Source organism: Ictalurus punctatus, chromosome 15, assembly GCF_001660625.3.
Source record: "Ictalurus punctatus breed USDA103 chromosome 15, Coco_2.0, whole genome shotgun sequence".
Taxonomy (NCBI): domain Eukaryota; kingdom Metazoa; phylum Chordata; class Actinopteri; order Siluriformes; family Ictaluridae; genus Ictalurus; species Ictalurus punctatus.
This window is the reverse complement of record NC_030430.2, coordinates 16396552-16416489: the sequence shown is the minus strand read 5'-3', so window position 1 is coordinate 16416489 and position 19938 is coordinate 16396552. Positions and strand designations below refer to the sequence as shown.

Sequence of the window (19938 nt, the reverse complement as noted above, 5' to 3'; positions counted from 1 at the left end):
AAGATATATTCAATAAATCTGCAACTTTTATTGTTTACATTGGTTCGATTAAAGTTTACAGTCTATTTTTACAGAATTTGAATAAATTCAAAAGTCAATCTGAATAAATGCATTTCAAAATAGCATTATATGTTATATAATTTAGATAAATGTGTTAAATCTATATAGAGGCATTAGAACATTAGAAATCTTGGGAAAGGCTTGGGAACGTATCAGCTCTTCAGGTCCAGATGGTCTTGCTGTGTAAAGCTCGCCCTTATACAAAGGGAGATCAAACACCGTGGCTAATGTGATGTGTAACAAGACACACTTCTTTTGTCTCCTTATTGAGGGTAGAGTGTGGGAAAGGGAAGATAGGCCTCTCACACAGACTTCATGGGAATCTCACTACATCGCTGTCTCTATACAGTTTATGGCATTTTATGGTTAGACACACAGGATGCACACTTGTAGATAATCAATAAAGTGTGCTTTAAGATTTAAATGTTGAAAAACTAACTAATGTTTAATCTAAATTGTGCCAAGTTGATAAAATAAAAACTAATGAAAACTCTTCTTTCATGTTTTCAGAGAGTGACTGAGGCATCTACCTGGTAAGTTCTTGTGTTTGTAGCCAAACAGTGAACCGATTATCATTTCTGATAAATTCATTCAATGCAGTAGTGTGCTTCTGGGGTTATTTAGTCTGTGACTGCCCAAAAGATGGTGGGAACCTCAGCAAAGGTCCTTGGCCTTGGAATGACCCACCTGTTGTCTGTGCGTTATAAACAGCCTCATAGGTTATCCACTACAGACCAATATAGGGGTCCAAGAGAACAATCAGGCTGGCCATTAAGGTAGTAAATTCTTGATGTTAATCAATGTATGCTATGCTTGTATAAAAGTGAAATGTCCAAATCATTGCACACTCACTTCACCAGACATTATTTGACTAAATACAATTTAGAAATAAACTGTCTCATAAATGTCCATATTAATAGTTAGTTACTTCTACAAATCAAAATTGGAACCAAATTATCACTACTTTTAAATACAATTCCACCTTCTACACCTTCTATCTGATCCTCATGCTTGCAAATACCAAACTGTGTTCTGATGAACAAAGTAATTCTGTCTTCAAGATTAGTTTGTAGATTTTACTGTGAATTTTGGTGTTGATTGACACAATAATGGTGATCACAGATACATTGATTCTCAGGACTACAAGATTAGATAGCGGGCCTAGAATTTCCCACACTCAGCCAGGCGTCTGTCTTTTAATTGAAACAAAAGCCATGCCTCTACTCCCTGTGAGCATGCAGACAGTGAGTCTGGTGAGGAGCGTGGGAGGCACATGCTTAAATCTGAGGGCAGATGCCGTGCAGCACAGCAGCACAGCTCTCACGCGCCGCTTTTATCAGCAGTCTGTCAATGCTTGAAATGGAAGCCACCTTCTTGCTCATAAAAGCATAGCGTTTTATTTATTTCAAACATAGGTGTGATGGGACTTCCCCATCACTCGCGTGCCGCACACGACTTATAAAGTTTTACATTTCGTGTATTGAGTGTCAGACCCGGAAGCAGGCACGTGGGTGTCACAGCGCCGCGACCTCAGGCTGAATCCCAAATGGCTCGCGTTGCATTATTATCATTATTTAATAGTCTATTTATTATGTTTATGTAGGGACCGGGGAGTTATATGCAATATTTGCGTAATAACAACTAGTTCAAGTATTTTTTTATGAGCCAAATCTTTATATAAACCGAGCAAATGTTCTCAGGCTGTGTGTTTGCAGTTGTGCACGAGCCTCTTTAATGTGCACACTTCAACCACGTGCCATTATCACACCGAGTCACGCTCCTGTACACTAAGTGTTGGAAATGTAGATTATAGGACATGAAAGGGAAATTACTGCTCTCTCTCTCTCTCTCTCTCTCTCTCTCTCTCTCTCTCTCTGAAACATGATCTCGTTAAATGTTTTAAACATTTTACTGTATTAATGGAAGTACAGTTATGTGTCTTATGATCATTATACACACAACCAGAAAAACTGCACTAGAAATCAAGACATTGTATTTTGAATTGGTTAAAAAGAGAAACTTAGATCTAGACAAGAAAAAAATGATTATTTTGGTCCTTTAATATTTGATTCATATAAGCCCCAGTGTAGGATGCGTAGAATATTCAGAAATCTTCAAAATAATCTGATTATTGGATTCATATAAGCCGCAGTGTAGGCTGCGCAGAATATTCAGAAATCTTCAAAATAATCTGATCTACTCATGAAAAGCAAAACAGCCAAATGTCTATTAACCCCGAACCCGAAACTTTCCCAGAGCTTATGAGAAAGTTCTCAGGTTAATAACAGCGGCATGCCTCTGATACCTTGGGAAACTTTCACCCATCAGAAGACAAGCAGCCGCCTAACCATAAAGTGAATGTCTCCTATTGTTGTGATGAGCCAACCCTCTGCTCTTGGAGTGTGGGAAAAGCAATCCAGCACAAGCCACATGGCTTTGTGATGGAAATGGCCGACTATAAATACAAAGCACTGACCCTCACACAGTCCCAAAACCAACTTTGCAGCCCAGGAAGAGACAGAGACCAGCATGGCTCCACACTCAGTTATACTTTCCACCTTTGACCACCAGAGATTTACTGATAAGGACAAATTTAAGGTGTGTTATTTTTTTTCCTTTTTAGTTGTTATAACTTTTAGACCTAAAATCAATTGTTTGCCTTATTTATGTTCAGACTTTAATTTTGTTCTAACCAAACACTCTCTTTTCTACTTACAGCTGAGAAAGCCAATGGTAGAAAAGATGCGCCGAGACCGCATCAACAATTGCATCGATCAGCTGAAGAAGCTGTTGGAGAAAGAGCTCTGCAGCCAAGATCCAAACACCAAGCTGGAGAAAGCTGACATCCTGGAGATGACTGTCAGCTTTCTGAAGCAGCAGCAGAGGCTTCCGGGAGCACTGGCTCAGAGAGACTATAACCAAGGCTACTCTCAGTGCTGGAGGGAGTCTCTGCAGTTCCTTAACATCCACTCCAACAGAGGACAATCGACCCAGGAGGTCCAACAGGTCCACCAGAGATCCAGCACAGAGCTCAACCACAGGTTATCTGTACACAGCTCCAAAGACTGCCATGCTGCTCAACAACAACCCGGCAGGTCTGTCTGGAGGCCCTGGTAGAACCATGGAGGATTGACAAAACCTGAGGAATAGTGATTTTCATGTTCCTCAAGAAAGTAGGAGATATTCATTTCCAGGATTTAAGTTTTGCCATCATATTGATTGGCGAAGCCTTGTGTTTTTTTGTGTCGTCAGTGAGACGAAAGACTTTAAAGACTGTGGCCTTATTAGATATTAGATATAATATGGCTCTTAATGTGATGTTTCCTCCATGTATTATTGTTTCTCATTTTTATTTTCTTCTTTTTAGTTTTATTTTCTAGAGCAAATGGTTTGTACATGGTTTGTGTGATGTCTGTGTATTTAACTACAGTTTACTCCAGTGGAGTCTATATGGTATGCAAAATCAGATCTATGAATTTGTGTTGTATTTCCAGGTGTTTTGGAGAATATTTCTCATTGTGCTGCGAGTGCAGCACAATATTTTAAATTACAATTAGGGGAACTTTAATAAAGGATCCACTCCATTGTGTGTGTGTGTGTGTGTGTGTGTGTGTGTGTGTGTGTGTGTGTGTGTGTGTGTGTGTGTGGGCGCACACATTGTACTTAACATATCTTGTATTTTAACATATTTTTATGATTCCTTTTGTATAGGCAATCTCTTATATCTTTTAATAAAATGTTATTTTTCAAATAAAATATCCACTCTCTGGAATTCATTTTATATCTAATGTTTTCACCATTTATTGACGTCTATTACCTTAATACCTCTTTTTAAAACAAAACATTTGGTTTTGTAGGATTGACATTTTACTTCAGTTCAAACCTCGGCTAGACCTATTGCATTTTAAAGAAAACAAGTCTAAGGACTACATAATGGATTATATGAGGACTTATTTCGTTACAACTGAACACACTTCAAAACATCATTATAGACCCTAAAACAAGCACTACTAGCCTAAGCACAGATGCTGCCTTGCATTCAGCCTCTCCCCTACAGGCACACGTCTATTGTTTTAGCCTCCTGAGAATATTACACACTGAATAGGAGAGTAGCGTGGGAAACACACCCAATCAGCCTACTCACACGCTCCGCAGTAAATGGCGGTGACCTCCTCTTTTCATACTGTCATCTGCCTCTGGTGACTAAGTGCCTATGTGTGTGTATAGTGACAAATGGAGATGGATAAGGTACAGTAATACAGACTGTATGATTATATTGATGGAAAGCAAAGACATACAACACCTGGTATACTGTTGTGTTTTCAGACCTAGTACTAAGGTACTAAGCATTGAGACTTAAACATCTGCTGTGGTAATCTATAAGAAAATAATCATGGTTAAAAGGAAAAATCCACCATACACTTGTACATTAATTTTTATAATTAACACATGATCTTCAATGTCATCCAAGATTTATTTTGCTGTCAACTTGGCTTTTTTAATTGAAACTTGCTGGTCTATTTTCACTTTGACAGTTTCCTACATTATCCACAATGCTATTTGACTACCTGCTTATAGTGGTGCCAGTGGGAAATAGTCCTTGCTTCAAACTCTCAGTCATACACCCAATCACCTACTCCATGCTGAAGTCAATGCTCTGCAAAGTACAATGAGCAGCAGACACTTTCTGCCTCAGTACAGAAGGGAACAACAGAAACAGGTCCTTCCTCCTGGCTGCTATCAGATTATTTAACTCTGTCTTCTCTCATCTGTTCAGCATTTCCCTAGCTCTCTTCTGTAGTTCTTATCTGCACAGATTTTTTCTCTTTCCTCAGCTCAATACTACATAGTGACATTTTGTACACTGTCATAACCTGACATATACTGTACTTATGTACAGTTTTATATATTTGTAGTAGTTAATTTTATTTTCTACTGACATATTGTCTTTTGCCTTGGTCTAATTTTGTCTATTGTTTCTTGTCTGCTGCTGTAACACTGGATTTTCCAACTAACTAGCTTTAAATCATATAGCTGTACTTATGGAAGTCTGAGTCCAAAATTTGCTGTATGCACCAATTCTATGTTGGATTTCTCATTAATATGACACTGAACATTACTAGATAATATTGGATGAGAAAATAAGCTGCTGCTCTTTTGTTTTTAGGAGCTAATAACCTGAACACTGCGATAGATTGGCACCCCGTCCATGGTGTACCCCGTCTTGTGCCCGATGCTCCCTGGGATAGGCTCCAGGTTCCCTGCGACCCTGTAGGATAAGCGGTATAGAAGATGGATGGATGGATGGACAACCTGAACATTACACATGTGTTTGACATTTTTTTTTCTATCAAACAAAATTGTAACTGCACTAGCAATGTCACCCTGTGACATCAGTGTGGCACACAACCGTAAATCTAGCACAAAACAAAAATTAAAGCAACAACCAACACAGCAACAACCACCAGAATTGCTATACACCTTACAACTATTTCAACATAAACATTTTTAATGTGTTTCAGGATGGAGTTTTACTTAAAGCAGGTACATATTGAAACCTTCATTCAATTTCAAATGAAATCCAAAAGGAATGCCCACAAGTGAAGCTTGAAACAGATTATATTTACATGTTAAATTATGCTGGAAAATCATATTCATCTATTAATTAAATTTTACTTTGGACCACAAAGGAACCAAACAGATAAAGTGAAAAAAAGACAACCAGCTGCCACTACAGTAAGATTTTTATAACTACTTTTTCTAAATATGCTGCAGCCGGAGTTTTACTGTTTATTCATGGTATACATTTGAATACAATTTTGAAAGTGGGCAGTGGTATTCATTTTCGGTCGTAATAAAATGATGTACACTTTCGGCAAAAAGTATCCACCAAGTATTCCAATAACACTAACAAGAATGGCAACCACCTCCAAGGCCATAGCTAAAGTTCCTCTATTAACAATGTAGGTGGTGAAGAAAGTGATCCAGGAGATAATATAGATCATCAGGCTGAATGTAATGGACTTGGCCTCACTGTAATTTGCTGGTAGGTCTTTACCCATGTAGCTCAAGCAAAAACATATTACAGTCAGTATAGACACATACAGAATTTGTGGAAGCACTACAGATATAGTTTTACTGCACTCTAATACAATGCTTTCAAAGTAGAAGTCATAGTCTGCTGAGGGGAGTGGTGTATTTAAGCTCACACAGAGAACAGAGATGAAGAACTCAACCAAAGAGGTGATTAGGATGAAGATATTAGGACCTTGATTGTTGACCCATGTATAGTAGAACTTGGGAAGCTTTGCAGACCACTTGAATATGCACACCACCTGCGGGGAGAAAGCACAGAGATGTTCTACTCAAGAACTGAAACTGATAACCAGAATACTGTACACTCTCACCAAGGCTGTCTTCCAAATCAATTCTCACACCTGGAAGGCACGGACAGTCATGCAGTTCAGGCAGATGGTGAAACTGAAGATGAAGAGAGACTTTCTGAACAGACAGGATGCTCGAGAGGGCATGTTGAAAAGGCACAATGAGCTGAAGGCAGCTACGGTCAGAGACAACAACATGAGCAGACATGTCCTGCCACCTGCAGATTTTACAACTGGGGTGCTCAAGTTGAGTAGGAAGATAAGAGCAGTGCCCAGGGTGAGCAGCAGTGTCAGTGCCAGAAGAAGCAGGAGAACAATGGTCAATGGCTCATCCCATCGCAGGTATAGAACTGTTCTCTGTAGACAGTCCTCACTCCCAGATGGAGACCACTGATCTTTGTTGCAGGGCTGGCAGCTGGTAGAGTCTCGTATAAAACAAACAGAAATTGGTATTGTAAGGGTGTTTTCACACCTGACTCGTTTGGAGCGTTTGTTCAGAACCTGTTGCCTTTTCTCCCTTGGTTCGGTTCCTTTAGTTATATATGAACACAGCAATCACGCTCGGATTTGCACCAAAACAATCAGCCCAATTGCAAAACGAACTCTGGAGAGGTTCGCTTGTGGTGAGAAAGCAATCTGACCCAACGGGCCAACGAACCAACCTGTATAGTAATGCATGATGGAAACTGCATTATATAAAAAGTGTGTTTGTTTTTCTAATGGCTTACTACATGGAACATAGTTGAACTTGGACCAAAGGTAAGGAAAAATGCCTCATTTAAATTTGGTCTGACGAGCATATTTCTCAATATCTTTCAAAAATACATAAAAACACTGAGGTTTACAAGGTGTTCAGTGAGTGTCTCAAGAAGATGGGCTTTAATACCTCTGTGAAACATATAAATAAGATAAATTATAATAACTACATTTGAGTTCACAGAGCTGATGTCTATCCATCTTTATGGATGACCGCTAAGAACCTTGGAACATAAACAGGTGCACTCTGACCAATGAGAGGATAGTTTATGCACATGTGACATGCATAAACATATTTTGGTACGCTTTGAAAAGTTGTTTTGTGAAAGTGAACCAAGCCAAGGAGGAAATGCAACAATGTAACAATTTAAGTCCCCGTTTTGGAACAAAGCACAGATCTGCAGGTCTGAAAATGCCCTAAGAATTTGCTTGGAGAATTGCAAAGATATTAATCTAGATAAAGCTTCTCATAATTAATGAGGTCAGGCCTGGACTAAACCATTTTGGCAACCAGTCTGGACCATGACAACTTTCCTGGTTAAAACCCCAGCTACAACCCCCCACCCTCTCCTCCACCCAACCTACTTCCCTCCACCCCCTGTGATGGAGGTGCTGGGTGAGGTACAAACTTTAAAATTACCATAGGTAATGTCACATCTGAAAGCAATGCAGTGACCACCATCTGGTGGTGATATACTGAACTACAACTTGTCCGTTTAACATACACTTTAATATGTGTAATAAATGGCTAGTGTGTTCACCAGTTTTGTTGAGGAAAGTGGAAGCTGGACATTCTATGCACTCAAAACAACATTTGTGTTGTCCAAGCTGCAGTTGTCTGTACCCATAGGAACATTCTGGGGAACAACGTGACTCAGGCATCTGGGTAGGCAAAAATATTCAAGGTTAATCTATCATACGATCCATTTGGTATGTTTTGGTAACTGTTTGTAATGATTACATTATGAATTACATTCAACCATACTGTAATTTCAGTTTTTTATTCACTGGTCGTATAAAACCAAAACTGGAGATCTATAACACATATATAGGTTATATTTTAAACAGGTCCTACCCACTGTATCTGTGAAGCATGCATTTGAAGAGTAGGGGGCTCTGAAATAAATGATCCCACCATTCTAAGAGACCATGTTTTATTAAGCCATATCCATGTGATAATGTCGTATCCTGCTGGTGGGTTTCCATGCGCATCAAAAAATAATGTTGTGTTTCTGATAGAAATCCGTACTTGTTTTAAATATTGGAAGAGCTGAAAAAAGAGAAAAGGGAATAGCTAAATGATGTAGGGTGTCTTAGAAAGTTATGATAAATAGAGTTTAATATAAAACTGAACTATAATTTGAACACCAATCTCTGATTTAAAAACAGATTCCTGAATTAAACATAGATAAAACACTGACCTGCCATGGCTGAATTTCAGTGTTCTGACATTTTTCAGAATCACACCTGAGAGCCTGGTGCAATGCATAAGCCACTGCATATACCGCCCGATACACGTTAAACGAAGAGGTAATATCATATTCCGCCAGAGAATATTGTGCAGATGCCATTTTGTACAATTCAGTATTCTGTAAGCATGGGACATTCATTTCAGTGTTTTCAACACTGATGTTTCTAAGCTTAGTTATGGCCTGGTTCACAAAATCTTCGAACCCATTAAAAGGTGTATATTTTACAGACACACCCAAGACAGTTCCAATAGTACTGATTCCAGGGATATTATACACTAAGGTTGCCACTGACCAGTCCTCAGACCCGATCCACACTTTCCCTGTCACATTCTGCTCTATTACAAATAAGAAAAACCCTTTGGCAATTCTCTTGCTGGAAAAGACTACTATGGTATTCACTTTGGTTTTGATGATATTCTTGACAATGTTTCGTATCTGCTGCTGTGTGTCATTTTTGAGTCTTGGAATCACTGCTTGATATGCGATGCAGATATTAAAATCTGATGCTTGCTGCGACAGGCTCAACATCCCCTGCAAGCCATATGAATTGTCACTGCCGAGAAGGGCTATCCAGGTCCAGTTGTATCTCACGAGAATCTCGAGCATAGCTTTCACCTGGTTTTTATCACTGGGGATGGTGCGAAAGAAAGATGGGTACATCTGTTTGTTGCTTAGCAGTTCATCTGAAGCTTCATATGAGATCTGTGAAATTTAAGGAGCAAAAATGACACTAGTGCGTTTGTTAGTTTTAACGTATAAATGCAAAAAATCAAAATTAGTGACACAAAACAAGTAATACAATATCAAGGCTTATCTTTGTTTTGAGCATTATGGCTTCCCACAACACCCTCTTCAGCATTACTATTTCGTTTCACCCACTGTAATTAGCTTCACCAGATTCTCTGCTCCAGGCTCCTAAATTATAGCTGTTGGTACTTTTGCAGTGTTTGCAAAGTCTGTTTTTGCAATTCTTTGTGGGGCTCCATCAGTTTTCTTAGGTTTTCATAATTGCCTATTTTGCTCGTATTTTAGTCACTAAAATACAGTCCCCTCCAAAACTATTGGAACAGCGAGTCCAATTCATTTGTTCGTGCTACACACGAAAGACATTTGTGTTTGAGATCATAAGATGTACTGTGTATAGGATGAGAGTTTTGGATTTCACCTTTTATTTCCTGGTATTTACAGCTAGATGTGTCCCTTCAGTCTCCTCTTTTTTATTGTCAATGTTTGTGCAATGCCGCTGATTGATTTCCCCTCTTTCCTCAGATTCAAAATGGCTTGCCTTTCTCTCATAGACGTCTCTGATCTTGATGTTAGCTTATCCTTTTTAACAACAAATGCAGTCTTCACAGGTGAAACTGAAGGCTTAAACCAAGAGTAGATGCTCAAAGCTAAACAGTCAATCTAACATGACACACCTGGGTAACAAGAACCACCTGTCAGTCACATGTTCCAATATTTTTGCTCACCTACAAATTGGGTGGTCTGATGCAAAAGGTGCCTTGCAGAATTGGCCTTGCTGGGGGGGACTAAGTCTGTTTAATGCTCTGTATGAGAAAAAAAAAAAATAATAATAATAATAATAATTCCTTAGATTTATATAGTGCTTTTCTAGACACTCAAAGCGCTTTTGAGTGTCTTTTACATTGTATGGGGGATTTCCTCAACCACCACCATTGTGTAGCATCCACCTGGATGATGCGACAGCAGCCATAGTGTGCCAGAACACCCAGACACTAGTGGAGAGGAGAGAGTGATGTAACCAACTCAGGGGTAGAGATTATTAGGGGGCCATGATAGATAAGGGCCAATGGGGGAATTTCGCCAGGACACCAAGTTATACCCCTACTCTTTTACGATAAGTGTCCCGAATTTTTAATGACCACACAGAGTAGGACCTCGGTTTAACATCTCATCCGAAAGACAGTGCTGTTTTTACAGGATAGTGTCACTATGCTGGGGCATTAGGACCCCACACAGACCACATGGTGAGCACCCCCTGCTGGCCTCACTAATACCACTTCCTGCAGCAACCTTAGTTTTCCCCAGGAGGTCTCCCTTACTGGCCAGGCTCAACCCTGCTTAGTTTCAGTGGGAAACCACTGCAGGGCTGCAGGGTGATATGGCTCTGGCAAATAAAAGTATTTTAATACAAATGTATTAATAAATATTTTTTTTAAAAAAGGTAATGTGGTGAACTTTTCTTGTTATATACAGACATTACAAGTAAGCATGGGTGTGCAGTACCTCAGGCATCAGAAAGGCACCGAGTGCAGCAGCTGGAATGAAGCTGTAGCTGCTGCTGTCGGGTCCGATGAGGGCAATCGCTTGAGGCTTCACTTTCACTCTGTTATACTGCTGAGCTGCAAGAGTCACCGTGCCCAGAATACTAGCTTGAAGCGAGCAAATATCATATGTCTGATAGCCTAGTGTGATACCAGGCAGGAGCTGACTGTCGTTGTTGATCTCCTCTACAGCATAGCGCAGAGCCTGCAGCAAGTAGTAGCCATGGATGTTGGCAGCTCCTCTGCAAAAGCCATAGCAGCTCATTAAATTAAACACAACTTTTTATTAGGAGCAGATTGTTTCTGTAAGAAGTATGCATATATAAGTCATACCGGTTACAGTCAGCCAGTTGAGGTAGAGTCGAGACGGTAGCATCTACATTATGGAGAGGAAACATGCCATAGATGGTAACATTTCCGTTAAACTGGAGTACAGTGGCATAACAGCAGCTCCACAAACACACCAACAGCAGAGTCTCAAACAAGAGTTCTCCCATACTGTGCTCTTTAGAGATCACACTCATTCTCTTCTTCCCTGCAGCCCACATTCCCCCTTTCTACTGTCTGATGGATGAGGATTTGCATGCGCAAAAGTGTTATTGTCACTGAAACACTGGATTTGCATTAGCCCATTTGTTTCTTACCATTGTGTTTACATGTTGAAGAAATAGTACATTCATTAAGCCAGTGTAAGGGAAAAGGGACTGATACCACTGTCAAATAACCAAAATCGATTTCCCTGCGGACATCCTAGTACCTGATGACACCCTAAACTACTGAGTACTGACTACTAATAATTCAACAGAATAGTCGTGAATGGTAATTTCTAATGCTTAATTTATCAAATATACTCAGGTCTTAGGTGAAAATCATTGTGCTTAGTTATTTATTTACTGGGGTCTAAGGTAGAACTATTTTCTCCACACTTTCTTGTGTAGACTGTTTAATAGACAATGGAAACAGACAGATGCAGTCAGGTACATCAAATCTGGAATATGAGTCTTGGATATGGATATTTTGAATATGAATGTGAGAATATGAGATTTGTGTTTTTCCTGCCATAGTGTAATTAGGACCTCAGAGATATACTGTCCTAATTGAATCCTTTTTCCAAATTCAATTGACTGAAGGGGATTGAATTGCAGCTCAATGTATCATCATTCAACCACTGCAGGTCAATTTGCCTGAGTGCCAGTGCATTTTCACAATATAGGATAAACAACAGACTATCATCACTTGACACTATATCTGCCTGGATGTGGGAGAGGCAAATTCATGTAAAAGAGATGATTGAGCCTGACGAACCATTATCATGTCTCCTTAATGACTTAATTTTCAAGTGACCAAAAACCAAAACCAAAAACTACGACAGGCCATGGAATACTTATTGCAAAGAAAAACAAAAAAATTTATATAAATCATTCATAATTGTCAAAATGTCCAGTTTATTATCAGTGTTCCTTTCTGTGAAGCCCATAATTATAATTCATTATAACTCCACTTATAATTGTTCGTAAATTGGTGATGATTTCTTGTAAGCATTTTAACTCTAATAACGTGCAATAAACGATCATTGATAAGATAATTAATTGATGACGTTATAATTAGGGCTGTCAATCGCTACATTTTTAAAAATCAAATTAATTACGTGTCATCGATCGCAATTAATTAATTAATTTTGGCTGAGCAATTACCCCCCAAAAGATCATTTAAAATCATCGTTGTGTTAGATGAGAAAAGCATTGAATAAATATTACAAAAAGTAGCTTTACAAAGAAATATATTATTTTATTCAACATAGAATTTATTACACATAAACTTTTAGGTAGTATCAGAGGATGCAATTTGAAATGCTTCCATCAACCCCTTGTCTTCCACTATATTCTATATTCATATTCATTCAGTTGCCAAGATGCAATGCCCCAAATTGCATTTTTCTCCCCACAGGAATACACAGGGAAAAGTTTGATGGTCACTGTTACTTAAGATATACTGATGAGAAGGAAATCTGCATTGCTCCACCTTCTAACACCTTAGCAACCCTAGGGAATAGGCAGGAGCCAATTAATATGCTAGCAATCAGCTGAGATTCCACAGCAACCTTCTAGTTACATGCTATCAACCTGGGCTTGCGTAGCAACCACCTAGCAAACACACAGCAACCACATGGAAATACATAGCAGTCACCTAGCAGCAGCCTATCAACCATATGAAATACCATAGCAACCTTTCAGCAACACCCTAGCAACCACCTGATATATATCATAGCAACCAGCTAGCAACACCCTAGCAACTACCTGCAATATCATTCTAACCATCTTGCGATACTTTAGAAACCACCAGGAATACCATAGCAACCACCTAGCGACACCCTTTCAACCACTCGGGATACCATAGCAACCACCTAGCAACCACTTAGAATATAATAGCAACCAACTAGCAACACCCTAGTAACCACCAAAAATATCATAGCAACCACCAAGCAACACCCTAACAACCACCTGGAATACCATAGCTACAAAATAGCAACACTCTAGCAACCACTGGGAATATCATAGCAACTGCCTAGCAACCACATGAAATACCATAGCAATCTCTTTACAACACCCTAGCATCCACCTGGGATAGCATAGCAACCAGCTAGCAACACCTTGGCAACCATTTCCGATATTGTTATTAAGCTCTGTCAAACTAGCATCAAAGTTTGTTCACAAAATGTAGTATTACCTTACCTCAAGTATGCCGTGCTGAGTTTTAAAATGTTTATAATGTTTTTATTATTGTTAATAATTATTACAATTATGTGGTACACCACATGGCATTATAACGAATGGTAACATGTTACAGCATGATTTAAAGTTTTTAAGGAATTATTTATAGGCTAGCATATTATTAGATATTTAGATATCAGGCAATATTAGAGCTTATACAGATGCTTACATGGAATCATCACCAACTTACAAATGCTTATAAGCAAAGTTATAAAGATTTATGAATATGGGCTGCAGAAAAGGTGTGACCCTGAATCCCATACACTACTCAACATTATTTAACTTATTAGAAAACAAAATATAGTTCATGTAATTCTTTAGATTATGCTACGCCACACTATAAGCATACATGACAATAAATAATCGAAAAGAAGGGCAATAAAAAGTAAAAGCCGTGTATAAATAATGATTTATTAAGTGACCATTAATCAGAAGATAAAACATAAGGAATGACTCTTTTCCATAAAAAAAGAAAGATCAGTGATTAAAAGTCTCCACATAATGATTATATTAAACGCTAAACAAAACCTTTATAAAGATACAGAAAATATGCACACAGAAAAACTCCACAAATCAACAAACATAATGATGATGATAATAATAATCACATTTTTACTTCACTGCTGTCCAACAGATGCATTGTTTTGATTTTGCACATTTCACAATGTTTTCTTCTATTTGCTATTAACTTTGTTCAATTTTTAAATCATTTTTTAAAAAGCCCAGCTAAAGAAAAAAACAAACGAAAAAACAATAAGGCAACGGTTATTGTGTAAAACAGAGTTGCAGGCACAAGGGTTTTGGTTTTCTACTGTTTGGCATCAGTTTTCTCTGAACACTGAACCTTCTGCATTACAGGTAAAATAAGAACAGGGCACTTTTTCACAAATACCAAGTATATCCCTGAAAACAAACAAACAAACAAAGAAACAAACAGTTAACTGCAATTCCAAAGCAGCTTATTGCATAGTGCTCTGTGCACAATTGTGCAATGTTGTCTAACCCTAGTGTAGAAGCTCATACTGCCTGGCTTACATATTGTGTCAATGTGATTATCTGCAATATTTCAGATTTCAGAGCAATGCTTCCCTAAAATGTATAAAACACGGTATTTTCTAGTGATCAAGTGACAAGAGTCTGAGCAAATGTTATTGTTAATTCTAGGCTCCTTTATGACATCATCATATGACCAACAAAACAATTCTGTTGTAATATGATGAATAAAAACTGGTAAATGGATTTCGTGATTATTTCTGAAGCAGATTATAAAAAAGGGTAAGAATGTTGAAAGATGTTGTGTATAGTGTAGATGTACAAGCCATTGAGAAAGAGGACAGGAGGAGATGGAGCAATGCCATGGCAGTGCTGAAGAAAAAGACAGTTGCAGTAGATAGTATCTTTAAAACTGATTTAATCCCAATTTGGGACAGCACATGTAGCACCGACTCGGAGATCCACAGAGACGCACACCATGGAAGACTGGGTCAGAGATTCTACCCCCTGTGCCACTGTAGAAGAAGAGCAATGTGATGCGGAGGATCATCAACTGACCTCTCCGTGTACGTCTGTCTCTCCATCGCTCTTTCCAACAATGTCTCTGTCCTTCTCTCCATCCCTGTCCAGTTCATCTTGCAGGTCTTCTACATTTCCTGAGTCACTGCTTGCTCCAGAGTTTAAGAATGGTGAGTATCTGTAGCAGAGAGCAACCAGACATTTGTAATGTTACAACCTGGAACTTAAATGGACTTTAGTGGCATTTTATATCATGAATCAACATAAAATAGCCCAGAACATTGCCCCACAATTTGGGGGCATTATTACGTGCATATATATTAATAAGATGATAAGTGAGCCCCAAAGGAATTCTCTTGGTCTTAGCAGTGGATTGTGTAGAGGTCAGTGTGTCTGTTCTCTCAATAGTGGTAATATGGGCCAGGGTGTAGTCTATGAATGTCTTCTAAAAATAACCACACATTTCCGTACTCTTTTTTTGGGGGGAGAAATTCATTCTTCACCCTCCAAATATCTTTAAGTCTCATTAGCTGTGAATAAGGAATGGAATTTTTGCGACGCTTGAAAAGGGAAAGAGATTCTGTAGAAAGAAAATGTTTAAAAGATGATTCTTTTGATTTTACTTGCATGTCTAAAAAGCTTATTCTCAAGCCAGGGTCTGATACTTTATACGTATTATACATGTATACTATTTGGAGTGAAGGTTTCCCCTTGGTTTTTAAATGAAAACATGTTTTACTCTATAAAACAGAATACTACGTTAATTTAGAAAAATCCTGACTGAAATATGATTGCTAATAAAAAACCCATTACAAAATGCCCAAAATATTACAGCAACGGAGTCTAAGTCAGCAATTATGCTTTATTAGCAGGCCTGAAAATCGCCTTTGATGTGATCTTTTTAAATTATTTGAAAGTGTCTCACTAAGGTGTCTGAAAACTTAAAACAGTCAACATGTTTATTTTGTTAGGTCTTATCTGAAGCTTAAAATGTTTACACAGTCTCACATTTTTACACAAGTAGTGAGCTTGCTGTAAGCAGTCAATTTAAGAGTCAGTGAGAATGAGTAAAATAGGAAAATGGCTCACACAACACCTAAAAATATTCAATATTAGCCTTTCACAGAGCTAGAAAAGGGTATAAAAAGATAAAAGAAGTAACAGTCAAACAAAAGAGAATGTTTGTACAAAATCCAAAATAGCAGTCTTTAGGCTAGGGGAATAAAGTCAAATACTATATGTAAATTTTGATTGTTGAACTAATACACATTCTGGCCCAAGGTTTGTGGACACCTGACAATAAAACTTCCCCAAAATGTTGCCACAAAGGTGTAAGCACACAATTATCTAGAACTTGTAGATTTCCCTCCACTGCAACTAAAAGGCCCAAACCTGTTTCATTATGCGACATAACAAAATGAGGTCCATAAAGACATGGTTTGCCAAGGTTGATGTGGATGATCTTGAGTGACCCGAGCCTTGACCTCAACTAAACATTTATCTTTGGGATCTATTAGTCCAGGCTCTTGTCATATCAAAACCGGACTACTACAACGCACTACTCTTGGGCCTCCCAGCCAGCTCCACCAAACCCCTTCAGATGATTCACAATGCAGCAGCACATCTCATCTTCAACCAGCCCAAAAGGACCCATTTCACACCCCTCTTCATCTCCCTCTACTGGCTTCCTGTAGCCACCTGTATCAAATTCAAGGCCTTGATGCTTATGTACAAGACCTTGTCTGGAACAGCACCCCCTACCTCAACACTCTCCCGAAGGCTTACATTCCCTCACGCAATCTGCGATCGGTTAACGACAGACACTTAGTAGTGCCTACTCAGTGTGGTGTGGTGGGCGTTCTGGCGCACTATGGCTGCATCACAGGCGGATCACTGCATCCAGCCGGATGATACACACTACTGGGTTGAGGAGATCCTCCCCTCAATACTATGTAACGTGCTTTGAGTGTCTAGAAAAGCACTACGTAACTGTAACTAAAATAACTAATTTACAGTATACAATATTTTATGTGCTGTATACACATACAATTAGGCAAACGGTCTTATACAGAAAGACCTAGGGGGCATTACAGTTTGTTTTTTATACTTGTATCTACAGTGCACACCTGCCAGTGGCTGCTGAGCTCTGGAGGAGTCTGCGACAGGTCTCCATCTGCACATCCAGTCCTCGCTTCATACTGCACATCTCCATGTACTCCTGCAGGTGTCTGGTCATGTCACTCTTGGCTGTGGCCAGCTCCAGCTTTGAGGACAATAACGACAAATTAACAATAAGAACAGGAACTGTTTAAATGTAACTCTAAACTGCTACTTACCTCGATCTGTCCAATTGAATCTTGGTACTCCTGCTCTCTCGTTTTAAAGAGTGACTCAGTCTTGTTTATCAGACTGCCCAGACTTCCATCCTGAAAGAACCAGAAACAGTCAAACAGGTAACACAACCAAAGCCACAGCACCAACACAAATGTTTTGCTATTCTAGAAAAGTTGCTCATGTTCAGTGTTTGTAGATGAAGCTGTGCTAGTTCACCGGCTCGTGTGTTTCTCCGTGGCACTCGGCAGCACAGGCAGCGCTAGAGTGTGCACCGGCAGCAGCAGCGGTGGAGTTGTTGGTAAAGTCCTCCCACAGGAGCAGAGTCTCTTCAGTCTCCTCCCAGGCCAGACTGTCACAGTCATCGTCAAACTCGAACGTCTCCCGCCTGGCGACAGAGCAGTTATCTGAGCTAATTCTACAAACACAGGTGGAGTGGGAGAGGAAAGTGAAAGGAAATCCAAAGCAGGCTCCATCACCATTTCAAAGGGCTCCAAAATTGTGTGCAAGCAACTTCCAGATTACCAAAATGGTTACCATAATGTGACCACAAGGTGGCAGTATGGCATTAGAATTGAGTAATTATTTACAGCTAAGAGCAAAATGTTTGCATCACCCAGAATGACAAAGCTTTACTGCGACCTTCTTGCTCACCAGACTGGATCTCATAAAAAAATGACAGTGCATGACATCTGGCAGGATTTTCAAATATCAACAAGGTTCCTGTTCAGAAATGGGATGAAAGCTGTTGAAGAAAAACTGTTTCAGGCTATGACCTTGAACCTGCTTGGATCCATTTCAAAATATATTCAGTTCATCTGCTGGTTACAGAAATAACCCCATATAAATCCTTCAAACCTTCAACCACTTGTTCTTGAGATATCACACTAACGAGTATCTTGGACAGACGGACGTTAAAATAATATACAGGAGCAACTGAGAGGTTCTACAAGTTGTTTCGGAGGACACGAAATGTTATAAATGCAAAGATTAGTGAACTACGTTATTAAAAAACAAGTACATCATGTTTAGAAAGGGAAATGCAAATATGTGAACTTTCTATCTGTGTAGGACTTTCTGCTATTAACATATTGGCGTATACTAATTAGCCATTTTGCTACTTGTGATCATGAAGGATCATCTGTAAAGCTTAACATTAGAAAGCTAATATTTTATTGCTATAAATTAATTTCTTTGGTTTTAAAGAGGAAGCGAACTTCTGCACTAAACTCCATGTACAAAATAGATCAGGGGTATTAAACATAGACCCACGGACCAGGACTAGTCTGATAACTTGGTCCACATAATGAATTTATGAATCTTTGTTTTAAATGAAAATCGTCTTGTGGAGTGTAATTCAACTGAAAGACTGGAAAAATAATTCATCTCTGTTATTCCAATAGGGGAGGAAACAGGGCAATAAACTCAGGGCCATAAACTCAGCTACTGATAAAATGCGTCAATTATATGTAATTCTTCATTAGCAAGCAAAGATTTGAAAAATGTTCAATCTTCAACTGTCTAGTGTCAGTGAGCCTGTGCCTCAGATTCCTGTTTTTAACCAATCCCAATGTGGTCTTCTGCTGTTAAAGATCATCCACCTCAAATTTCGACATGTTCTGCTTTCCGGGTTACTTTTTTTGCTCACCATGTCTGTAAAGAGTGGTTATTTGAATTAATCACTATCAGCAAGTCATCAGCAAGGTGTTTCTGCCCACATAACAGCCGCTCACTCTATATTTTTCGTACAATTCTGTGTAAAACCTGGAGAATGTTTTATGTGAAATTCCCAGTTTCTGAAATACTCAAACTAGTCCATCTGGCACCAACAACCGTGCCACAGTCAAAGACACTGAATTGTGAATTCACAATTTTGAGATTTTGATGTGTTATTAGCCCACTTGACAGTGGACTAATGTAATATAACGTAACATGGACATGACATGTGAAGTAAAAGAAGCCCATGAAGAAACCATTCAGACTTCTTGTAGGATTATGTACAGAATGGCACTCACAGCTGACTGAGCATGCGCTTCATTTCATCTGTAATGTTCAAAGATCCAGCAACTTCCTTCTCAGAGTGCTCGCTGTCTGCCTCCACCTCAGCATTCTCATCGTCAGACACAGCCTTACGCTCCTTCTTTTTACATGCTGCAGACGCCTTTAATACACACACACACACGAAACGTAATTACATTTTCAAACAGTAAACAGTAAAACTAAATAAATAAAGCACACTAATGTCCTTGACGTTATAGTTTAGTGGTCTGGCAATCAGTTAAAATGGGCTTCATCATCTTACTCCGCAATCATGCTGTTATGTTGTTAACAGACCTTCCATCCAGTGGTCGTTCAAAATTAAATT

The 19938-nt window shown here is 39.0% G+C and overlaps 3 protein-coding genes across 6 annotated transcripts in view; 1 reads left to right on the top strand and 2 right to left on the bottom strand.

Annotated features, from left to right (window-relative positions):
• Positions 1-2283: 2283 nt before the first annotated feature.
• her12 (hairy-related 12) lies at positions 2284-3992 on the top strand. Its single transcript, XM_017486498.3, has 2 exons — positions 2284-2658; positions 2779-3992. The coding sequence occupies exons 1-2, from the start codon at positions 2590-2592 to the stop codon at positions 3175-3177; spliced, it is 468 nt and encodes a 155-aa protein (XP_017341987.1). The 5' UTR covers positions 2284-2589; the 3' UTR covers positions 3178-3992.
• Positions 3993-4121: 129 nt separating this feature from the next.
• LOC108276390 (taste receptor type 1 member 1) lies at positions 4122-13969 on the bottom strand. Its single transcript, XM_047160294.2, has 7 exons — positions 11293-13969; positions 10922-11201; positions 8621-9373; positions 8275-8469; positions 7961-8081; positions 6498-6868; positions 4122-6395 (listed from the first exon to the last, which is right to left on the bottom strand). Exons 1-7 carry the CDS (start codon positions 11505-11507, stop codon positions 5844-5846), a joined length of 2487 nt encoding a protein of 828 aa, XP_047016250.1. The 5' UTR covers positions 11508-13969; the 3' UTR covers positions 4122-5843.
• A 152-nt stretch (positions 13970-14121) lies between these two features.
• iffo2a (intermediate filament family orphan 2a) overlaps positions 14122-19938 on the bottom strand; it is a 28790-nt gene continuing 22973 nt past the window's right edge. For 2 of the 4 annotated variants that reach the window (XM_047160296.2, XM_047160295.2), the window contains exons 5-9: positions 19589-19734; positions 17793-17991; positions 17579-17668; positions 17369-17505; positions 14122-15420 (exon numbers count right to left, since the gene is read on the bottom strand). In XM_047160296.2, coding sequence (XP_047016252.1) covers positions 15273-15420; positions 17369-17505; positions 17579-17668; positions 17793-17991; positions 19589-19734 — 720 coding nt within the window. In that variant the 3' untranslated portion in view covers positions 14122-15272. The remainder of the gene's footprint in view (positions 15421-17368; positions 17506-17578; positions 17669-17792; positions 17992-19588; positions 19735-19938) is intronic. The other 2 variants (XM_053686224.1, XM_017488020.3) reach the window with 1 other exon arrangement.

Coding starts and splice junctions, on each gene's coding strand:
- her12 (XM_017486498.3), top strand. CDS start 2,590: ATGGCTCCACACTCAGTTATACTTTCCACCTTTGACCACCAGAGATTT. Junction 2,659..2,778: donor CTGATAAGGACAAATTTAAG/GTGTGTTATTTT, acceptor TTCTACTTACAG/CTGAGAAAGCCAATGGTAGA.
- LOC108276390 (XM_047160294.2), bottom strand. CDS start 11,507: ATGTGGGCTGCAGGGAAGAAGAGAATGAGTGTGATCTCTAAAGAGCAC. Junction 9,374..10,921: donor GTGCCTTTCTGATGCCTGAG/GTACTGCACACC, acceptor TAAATTTCACAG/ATCTCATATGAAGCTTCAGA. Junction 6,869..7,960: donor CACTTTCCTCAACAAAACTG/GTGAACACACTA, acceptor GTTTTATACGAG/ACTCTACCAGCTGCCAGCCC.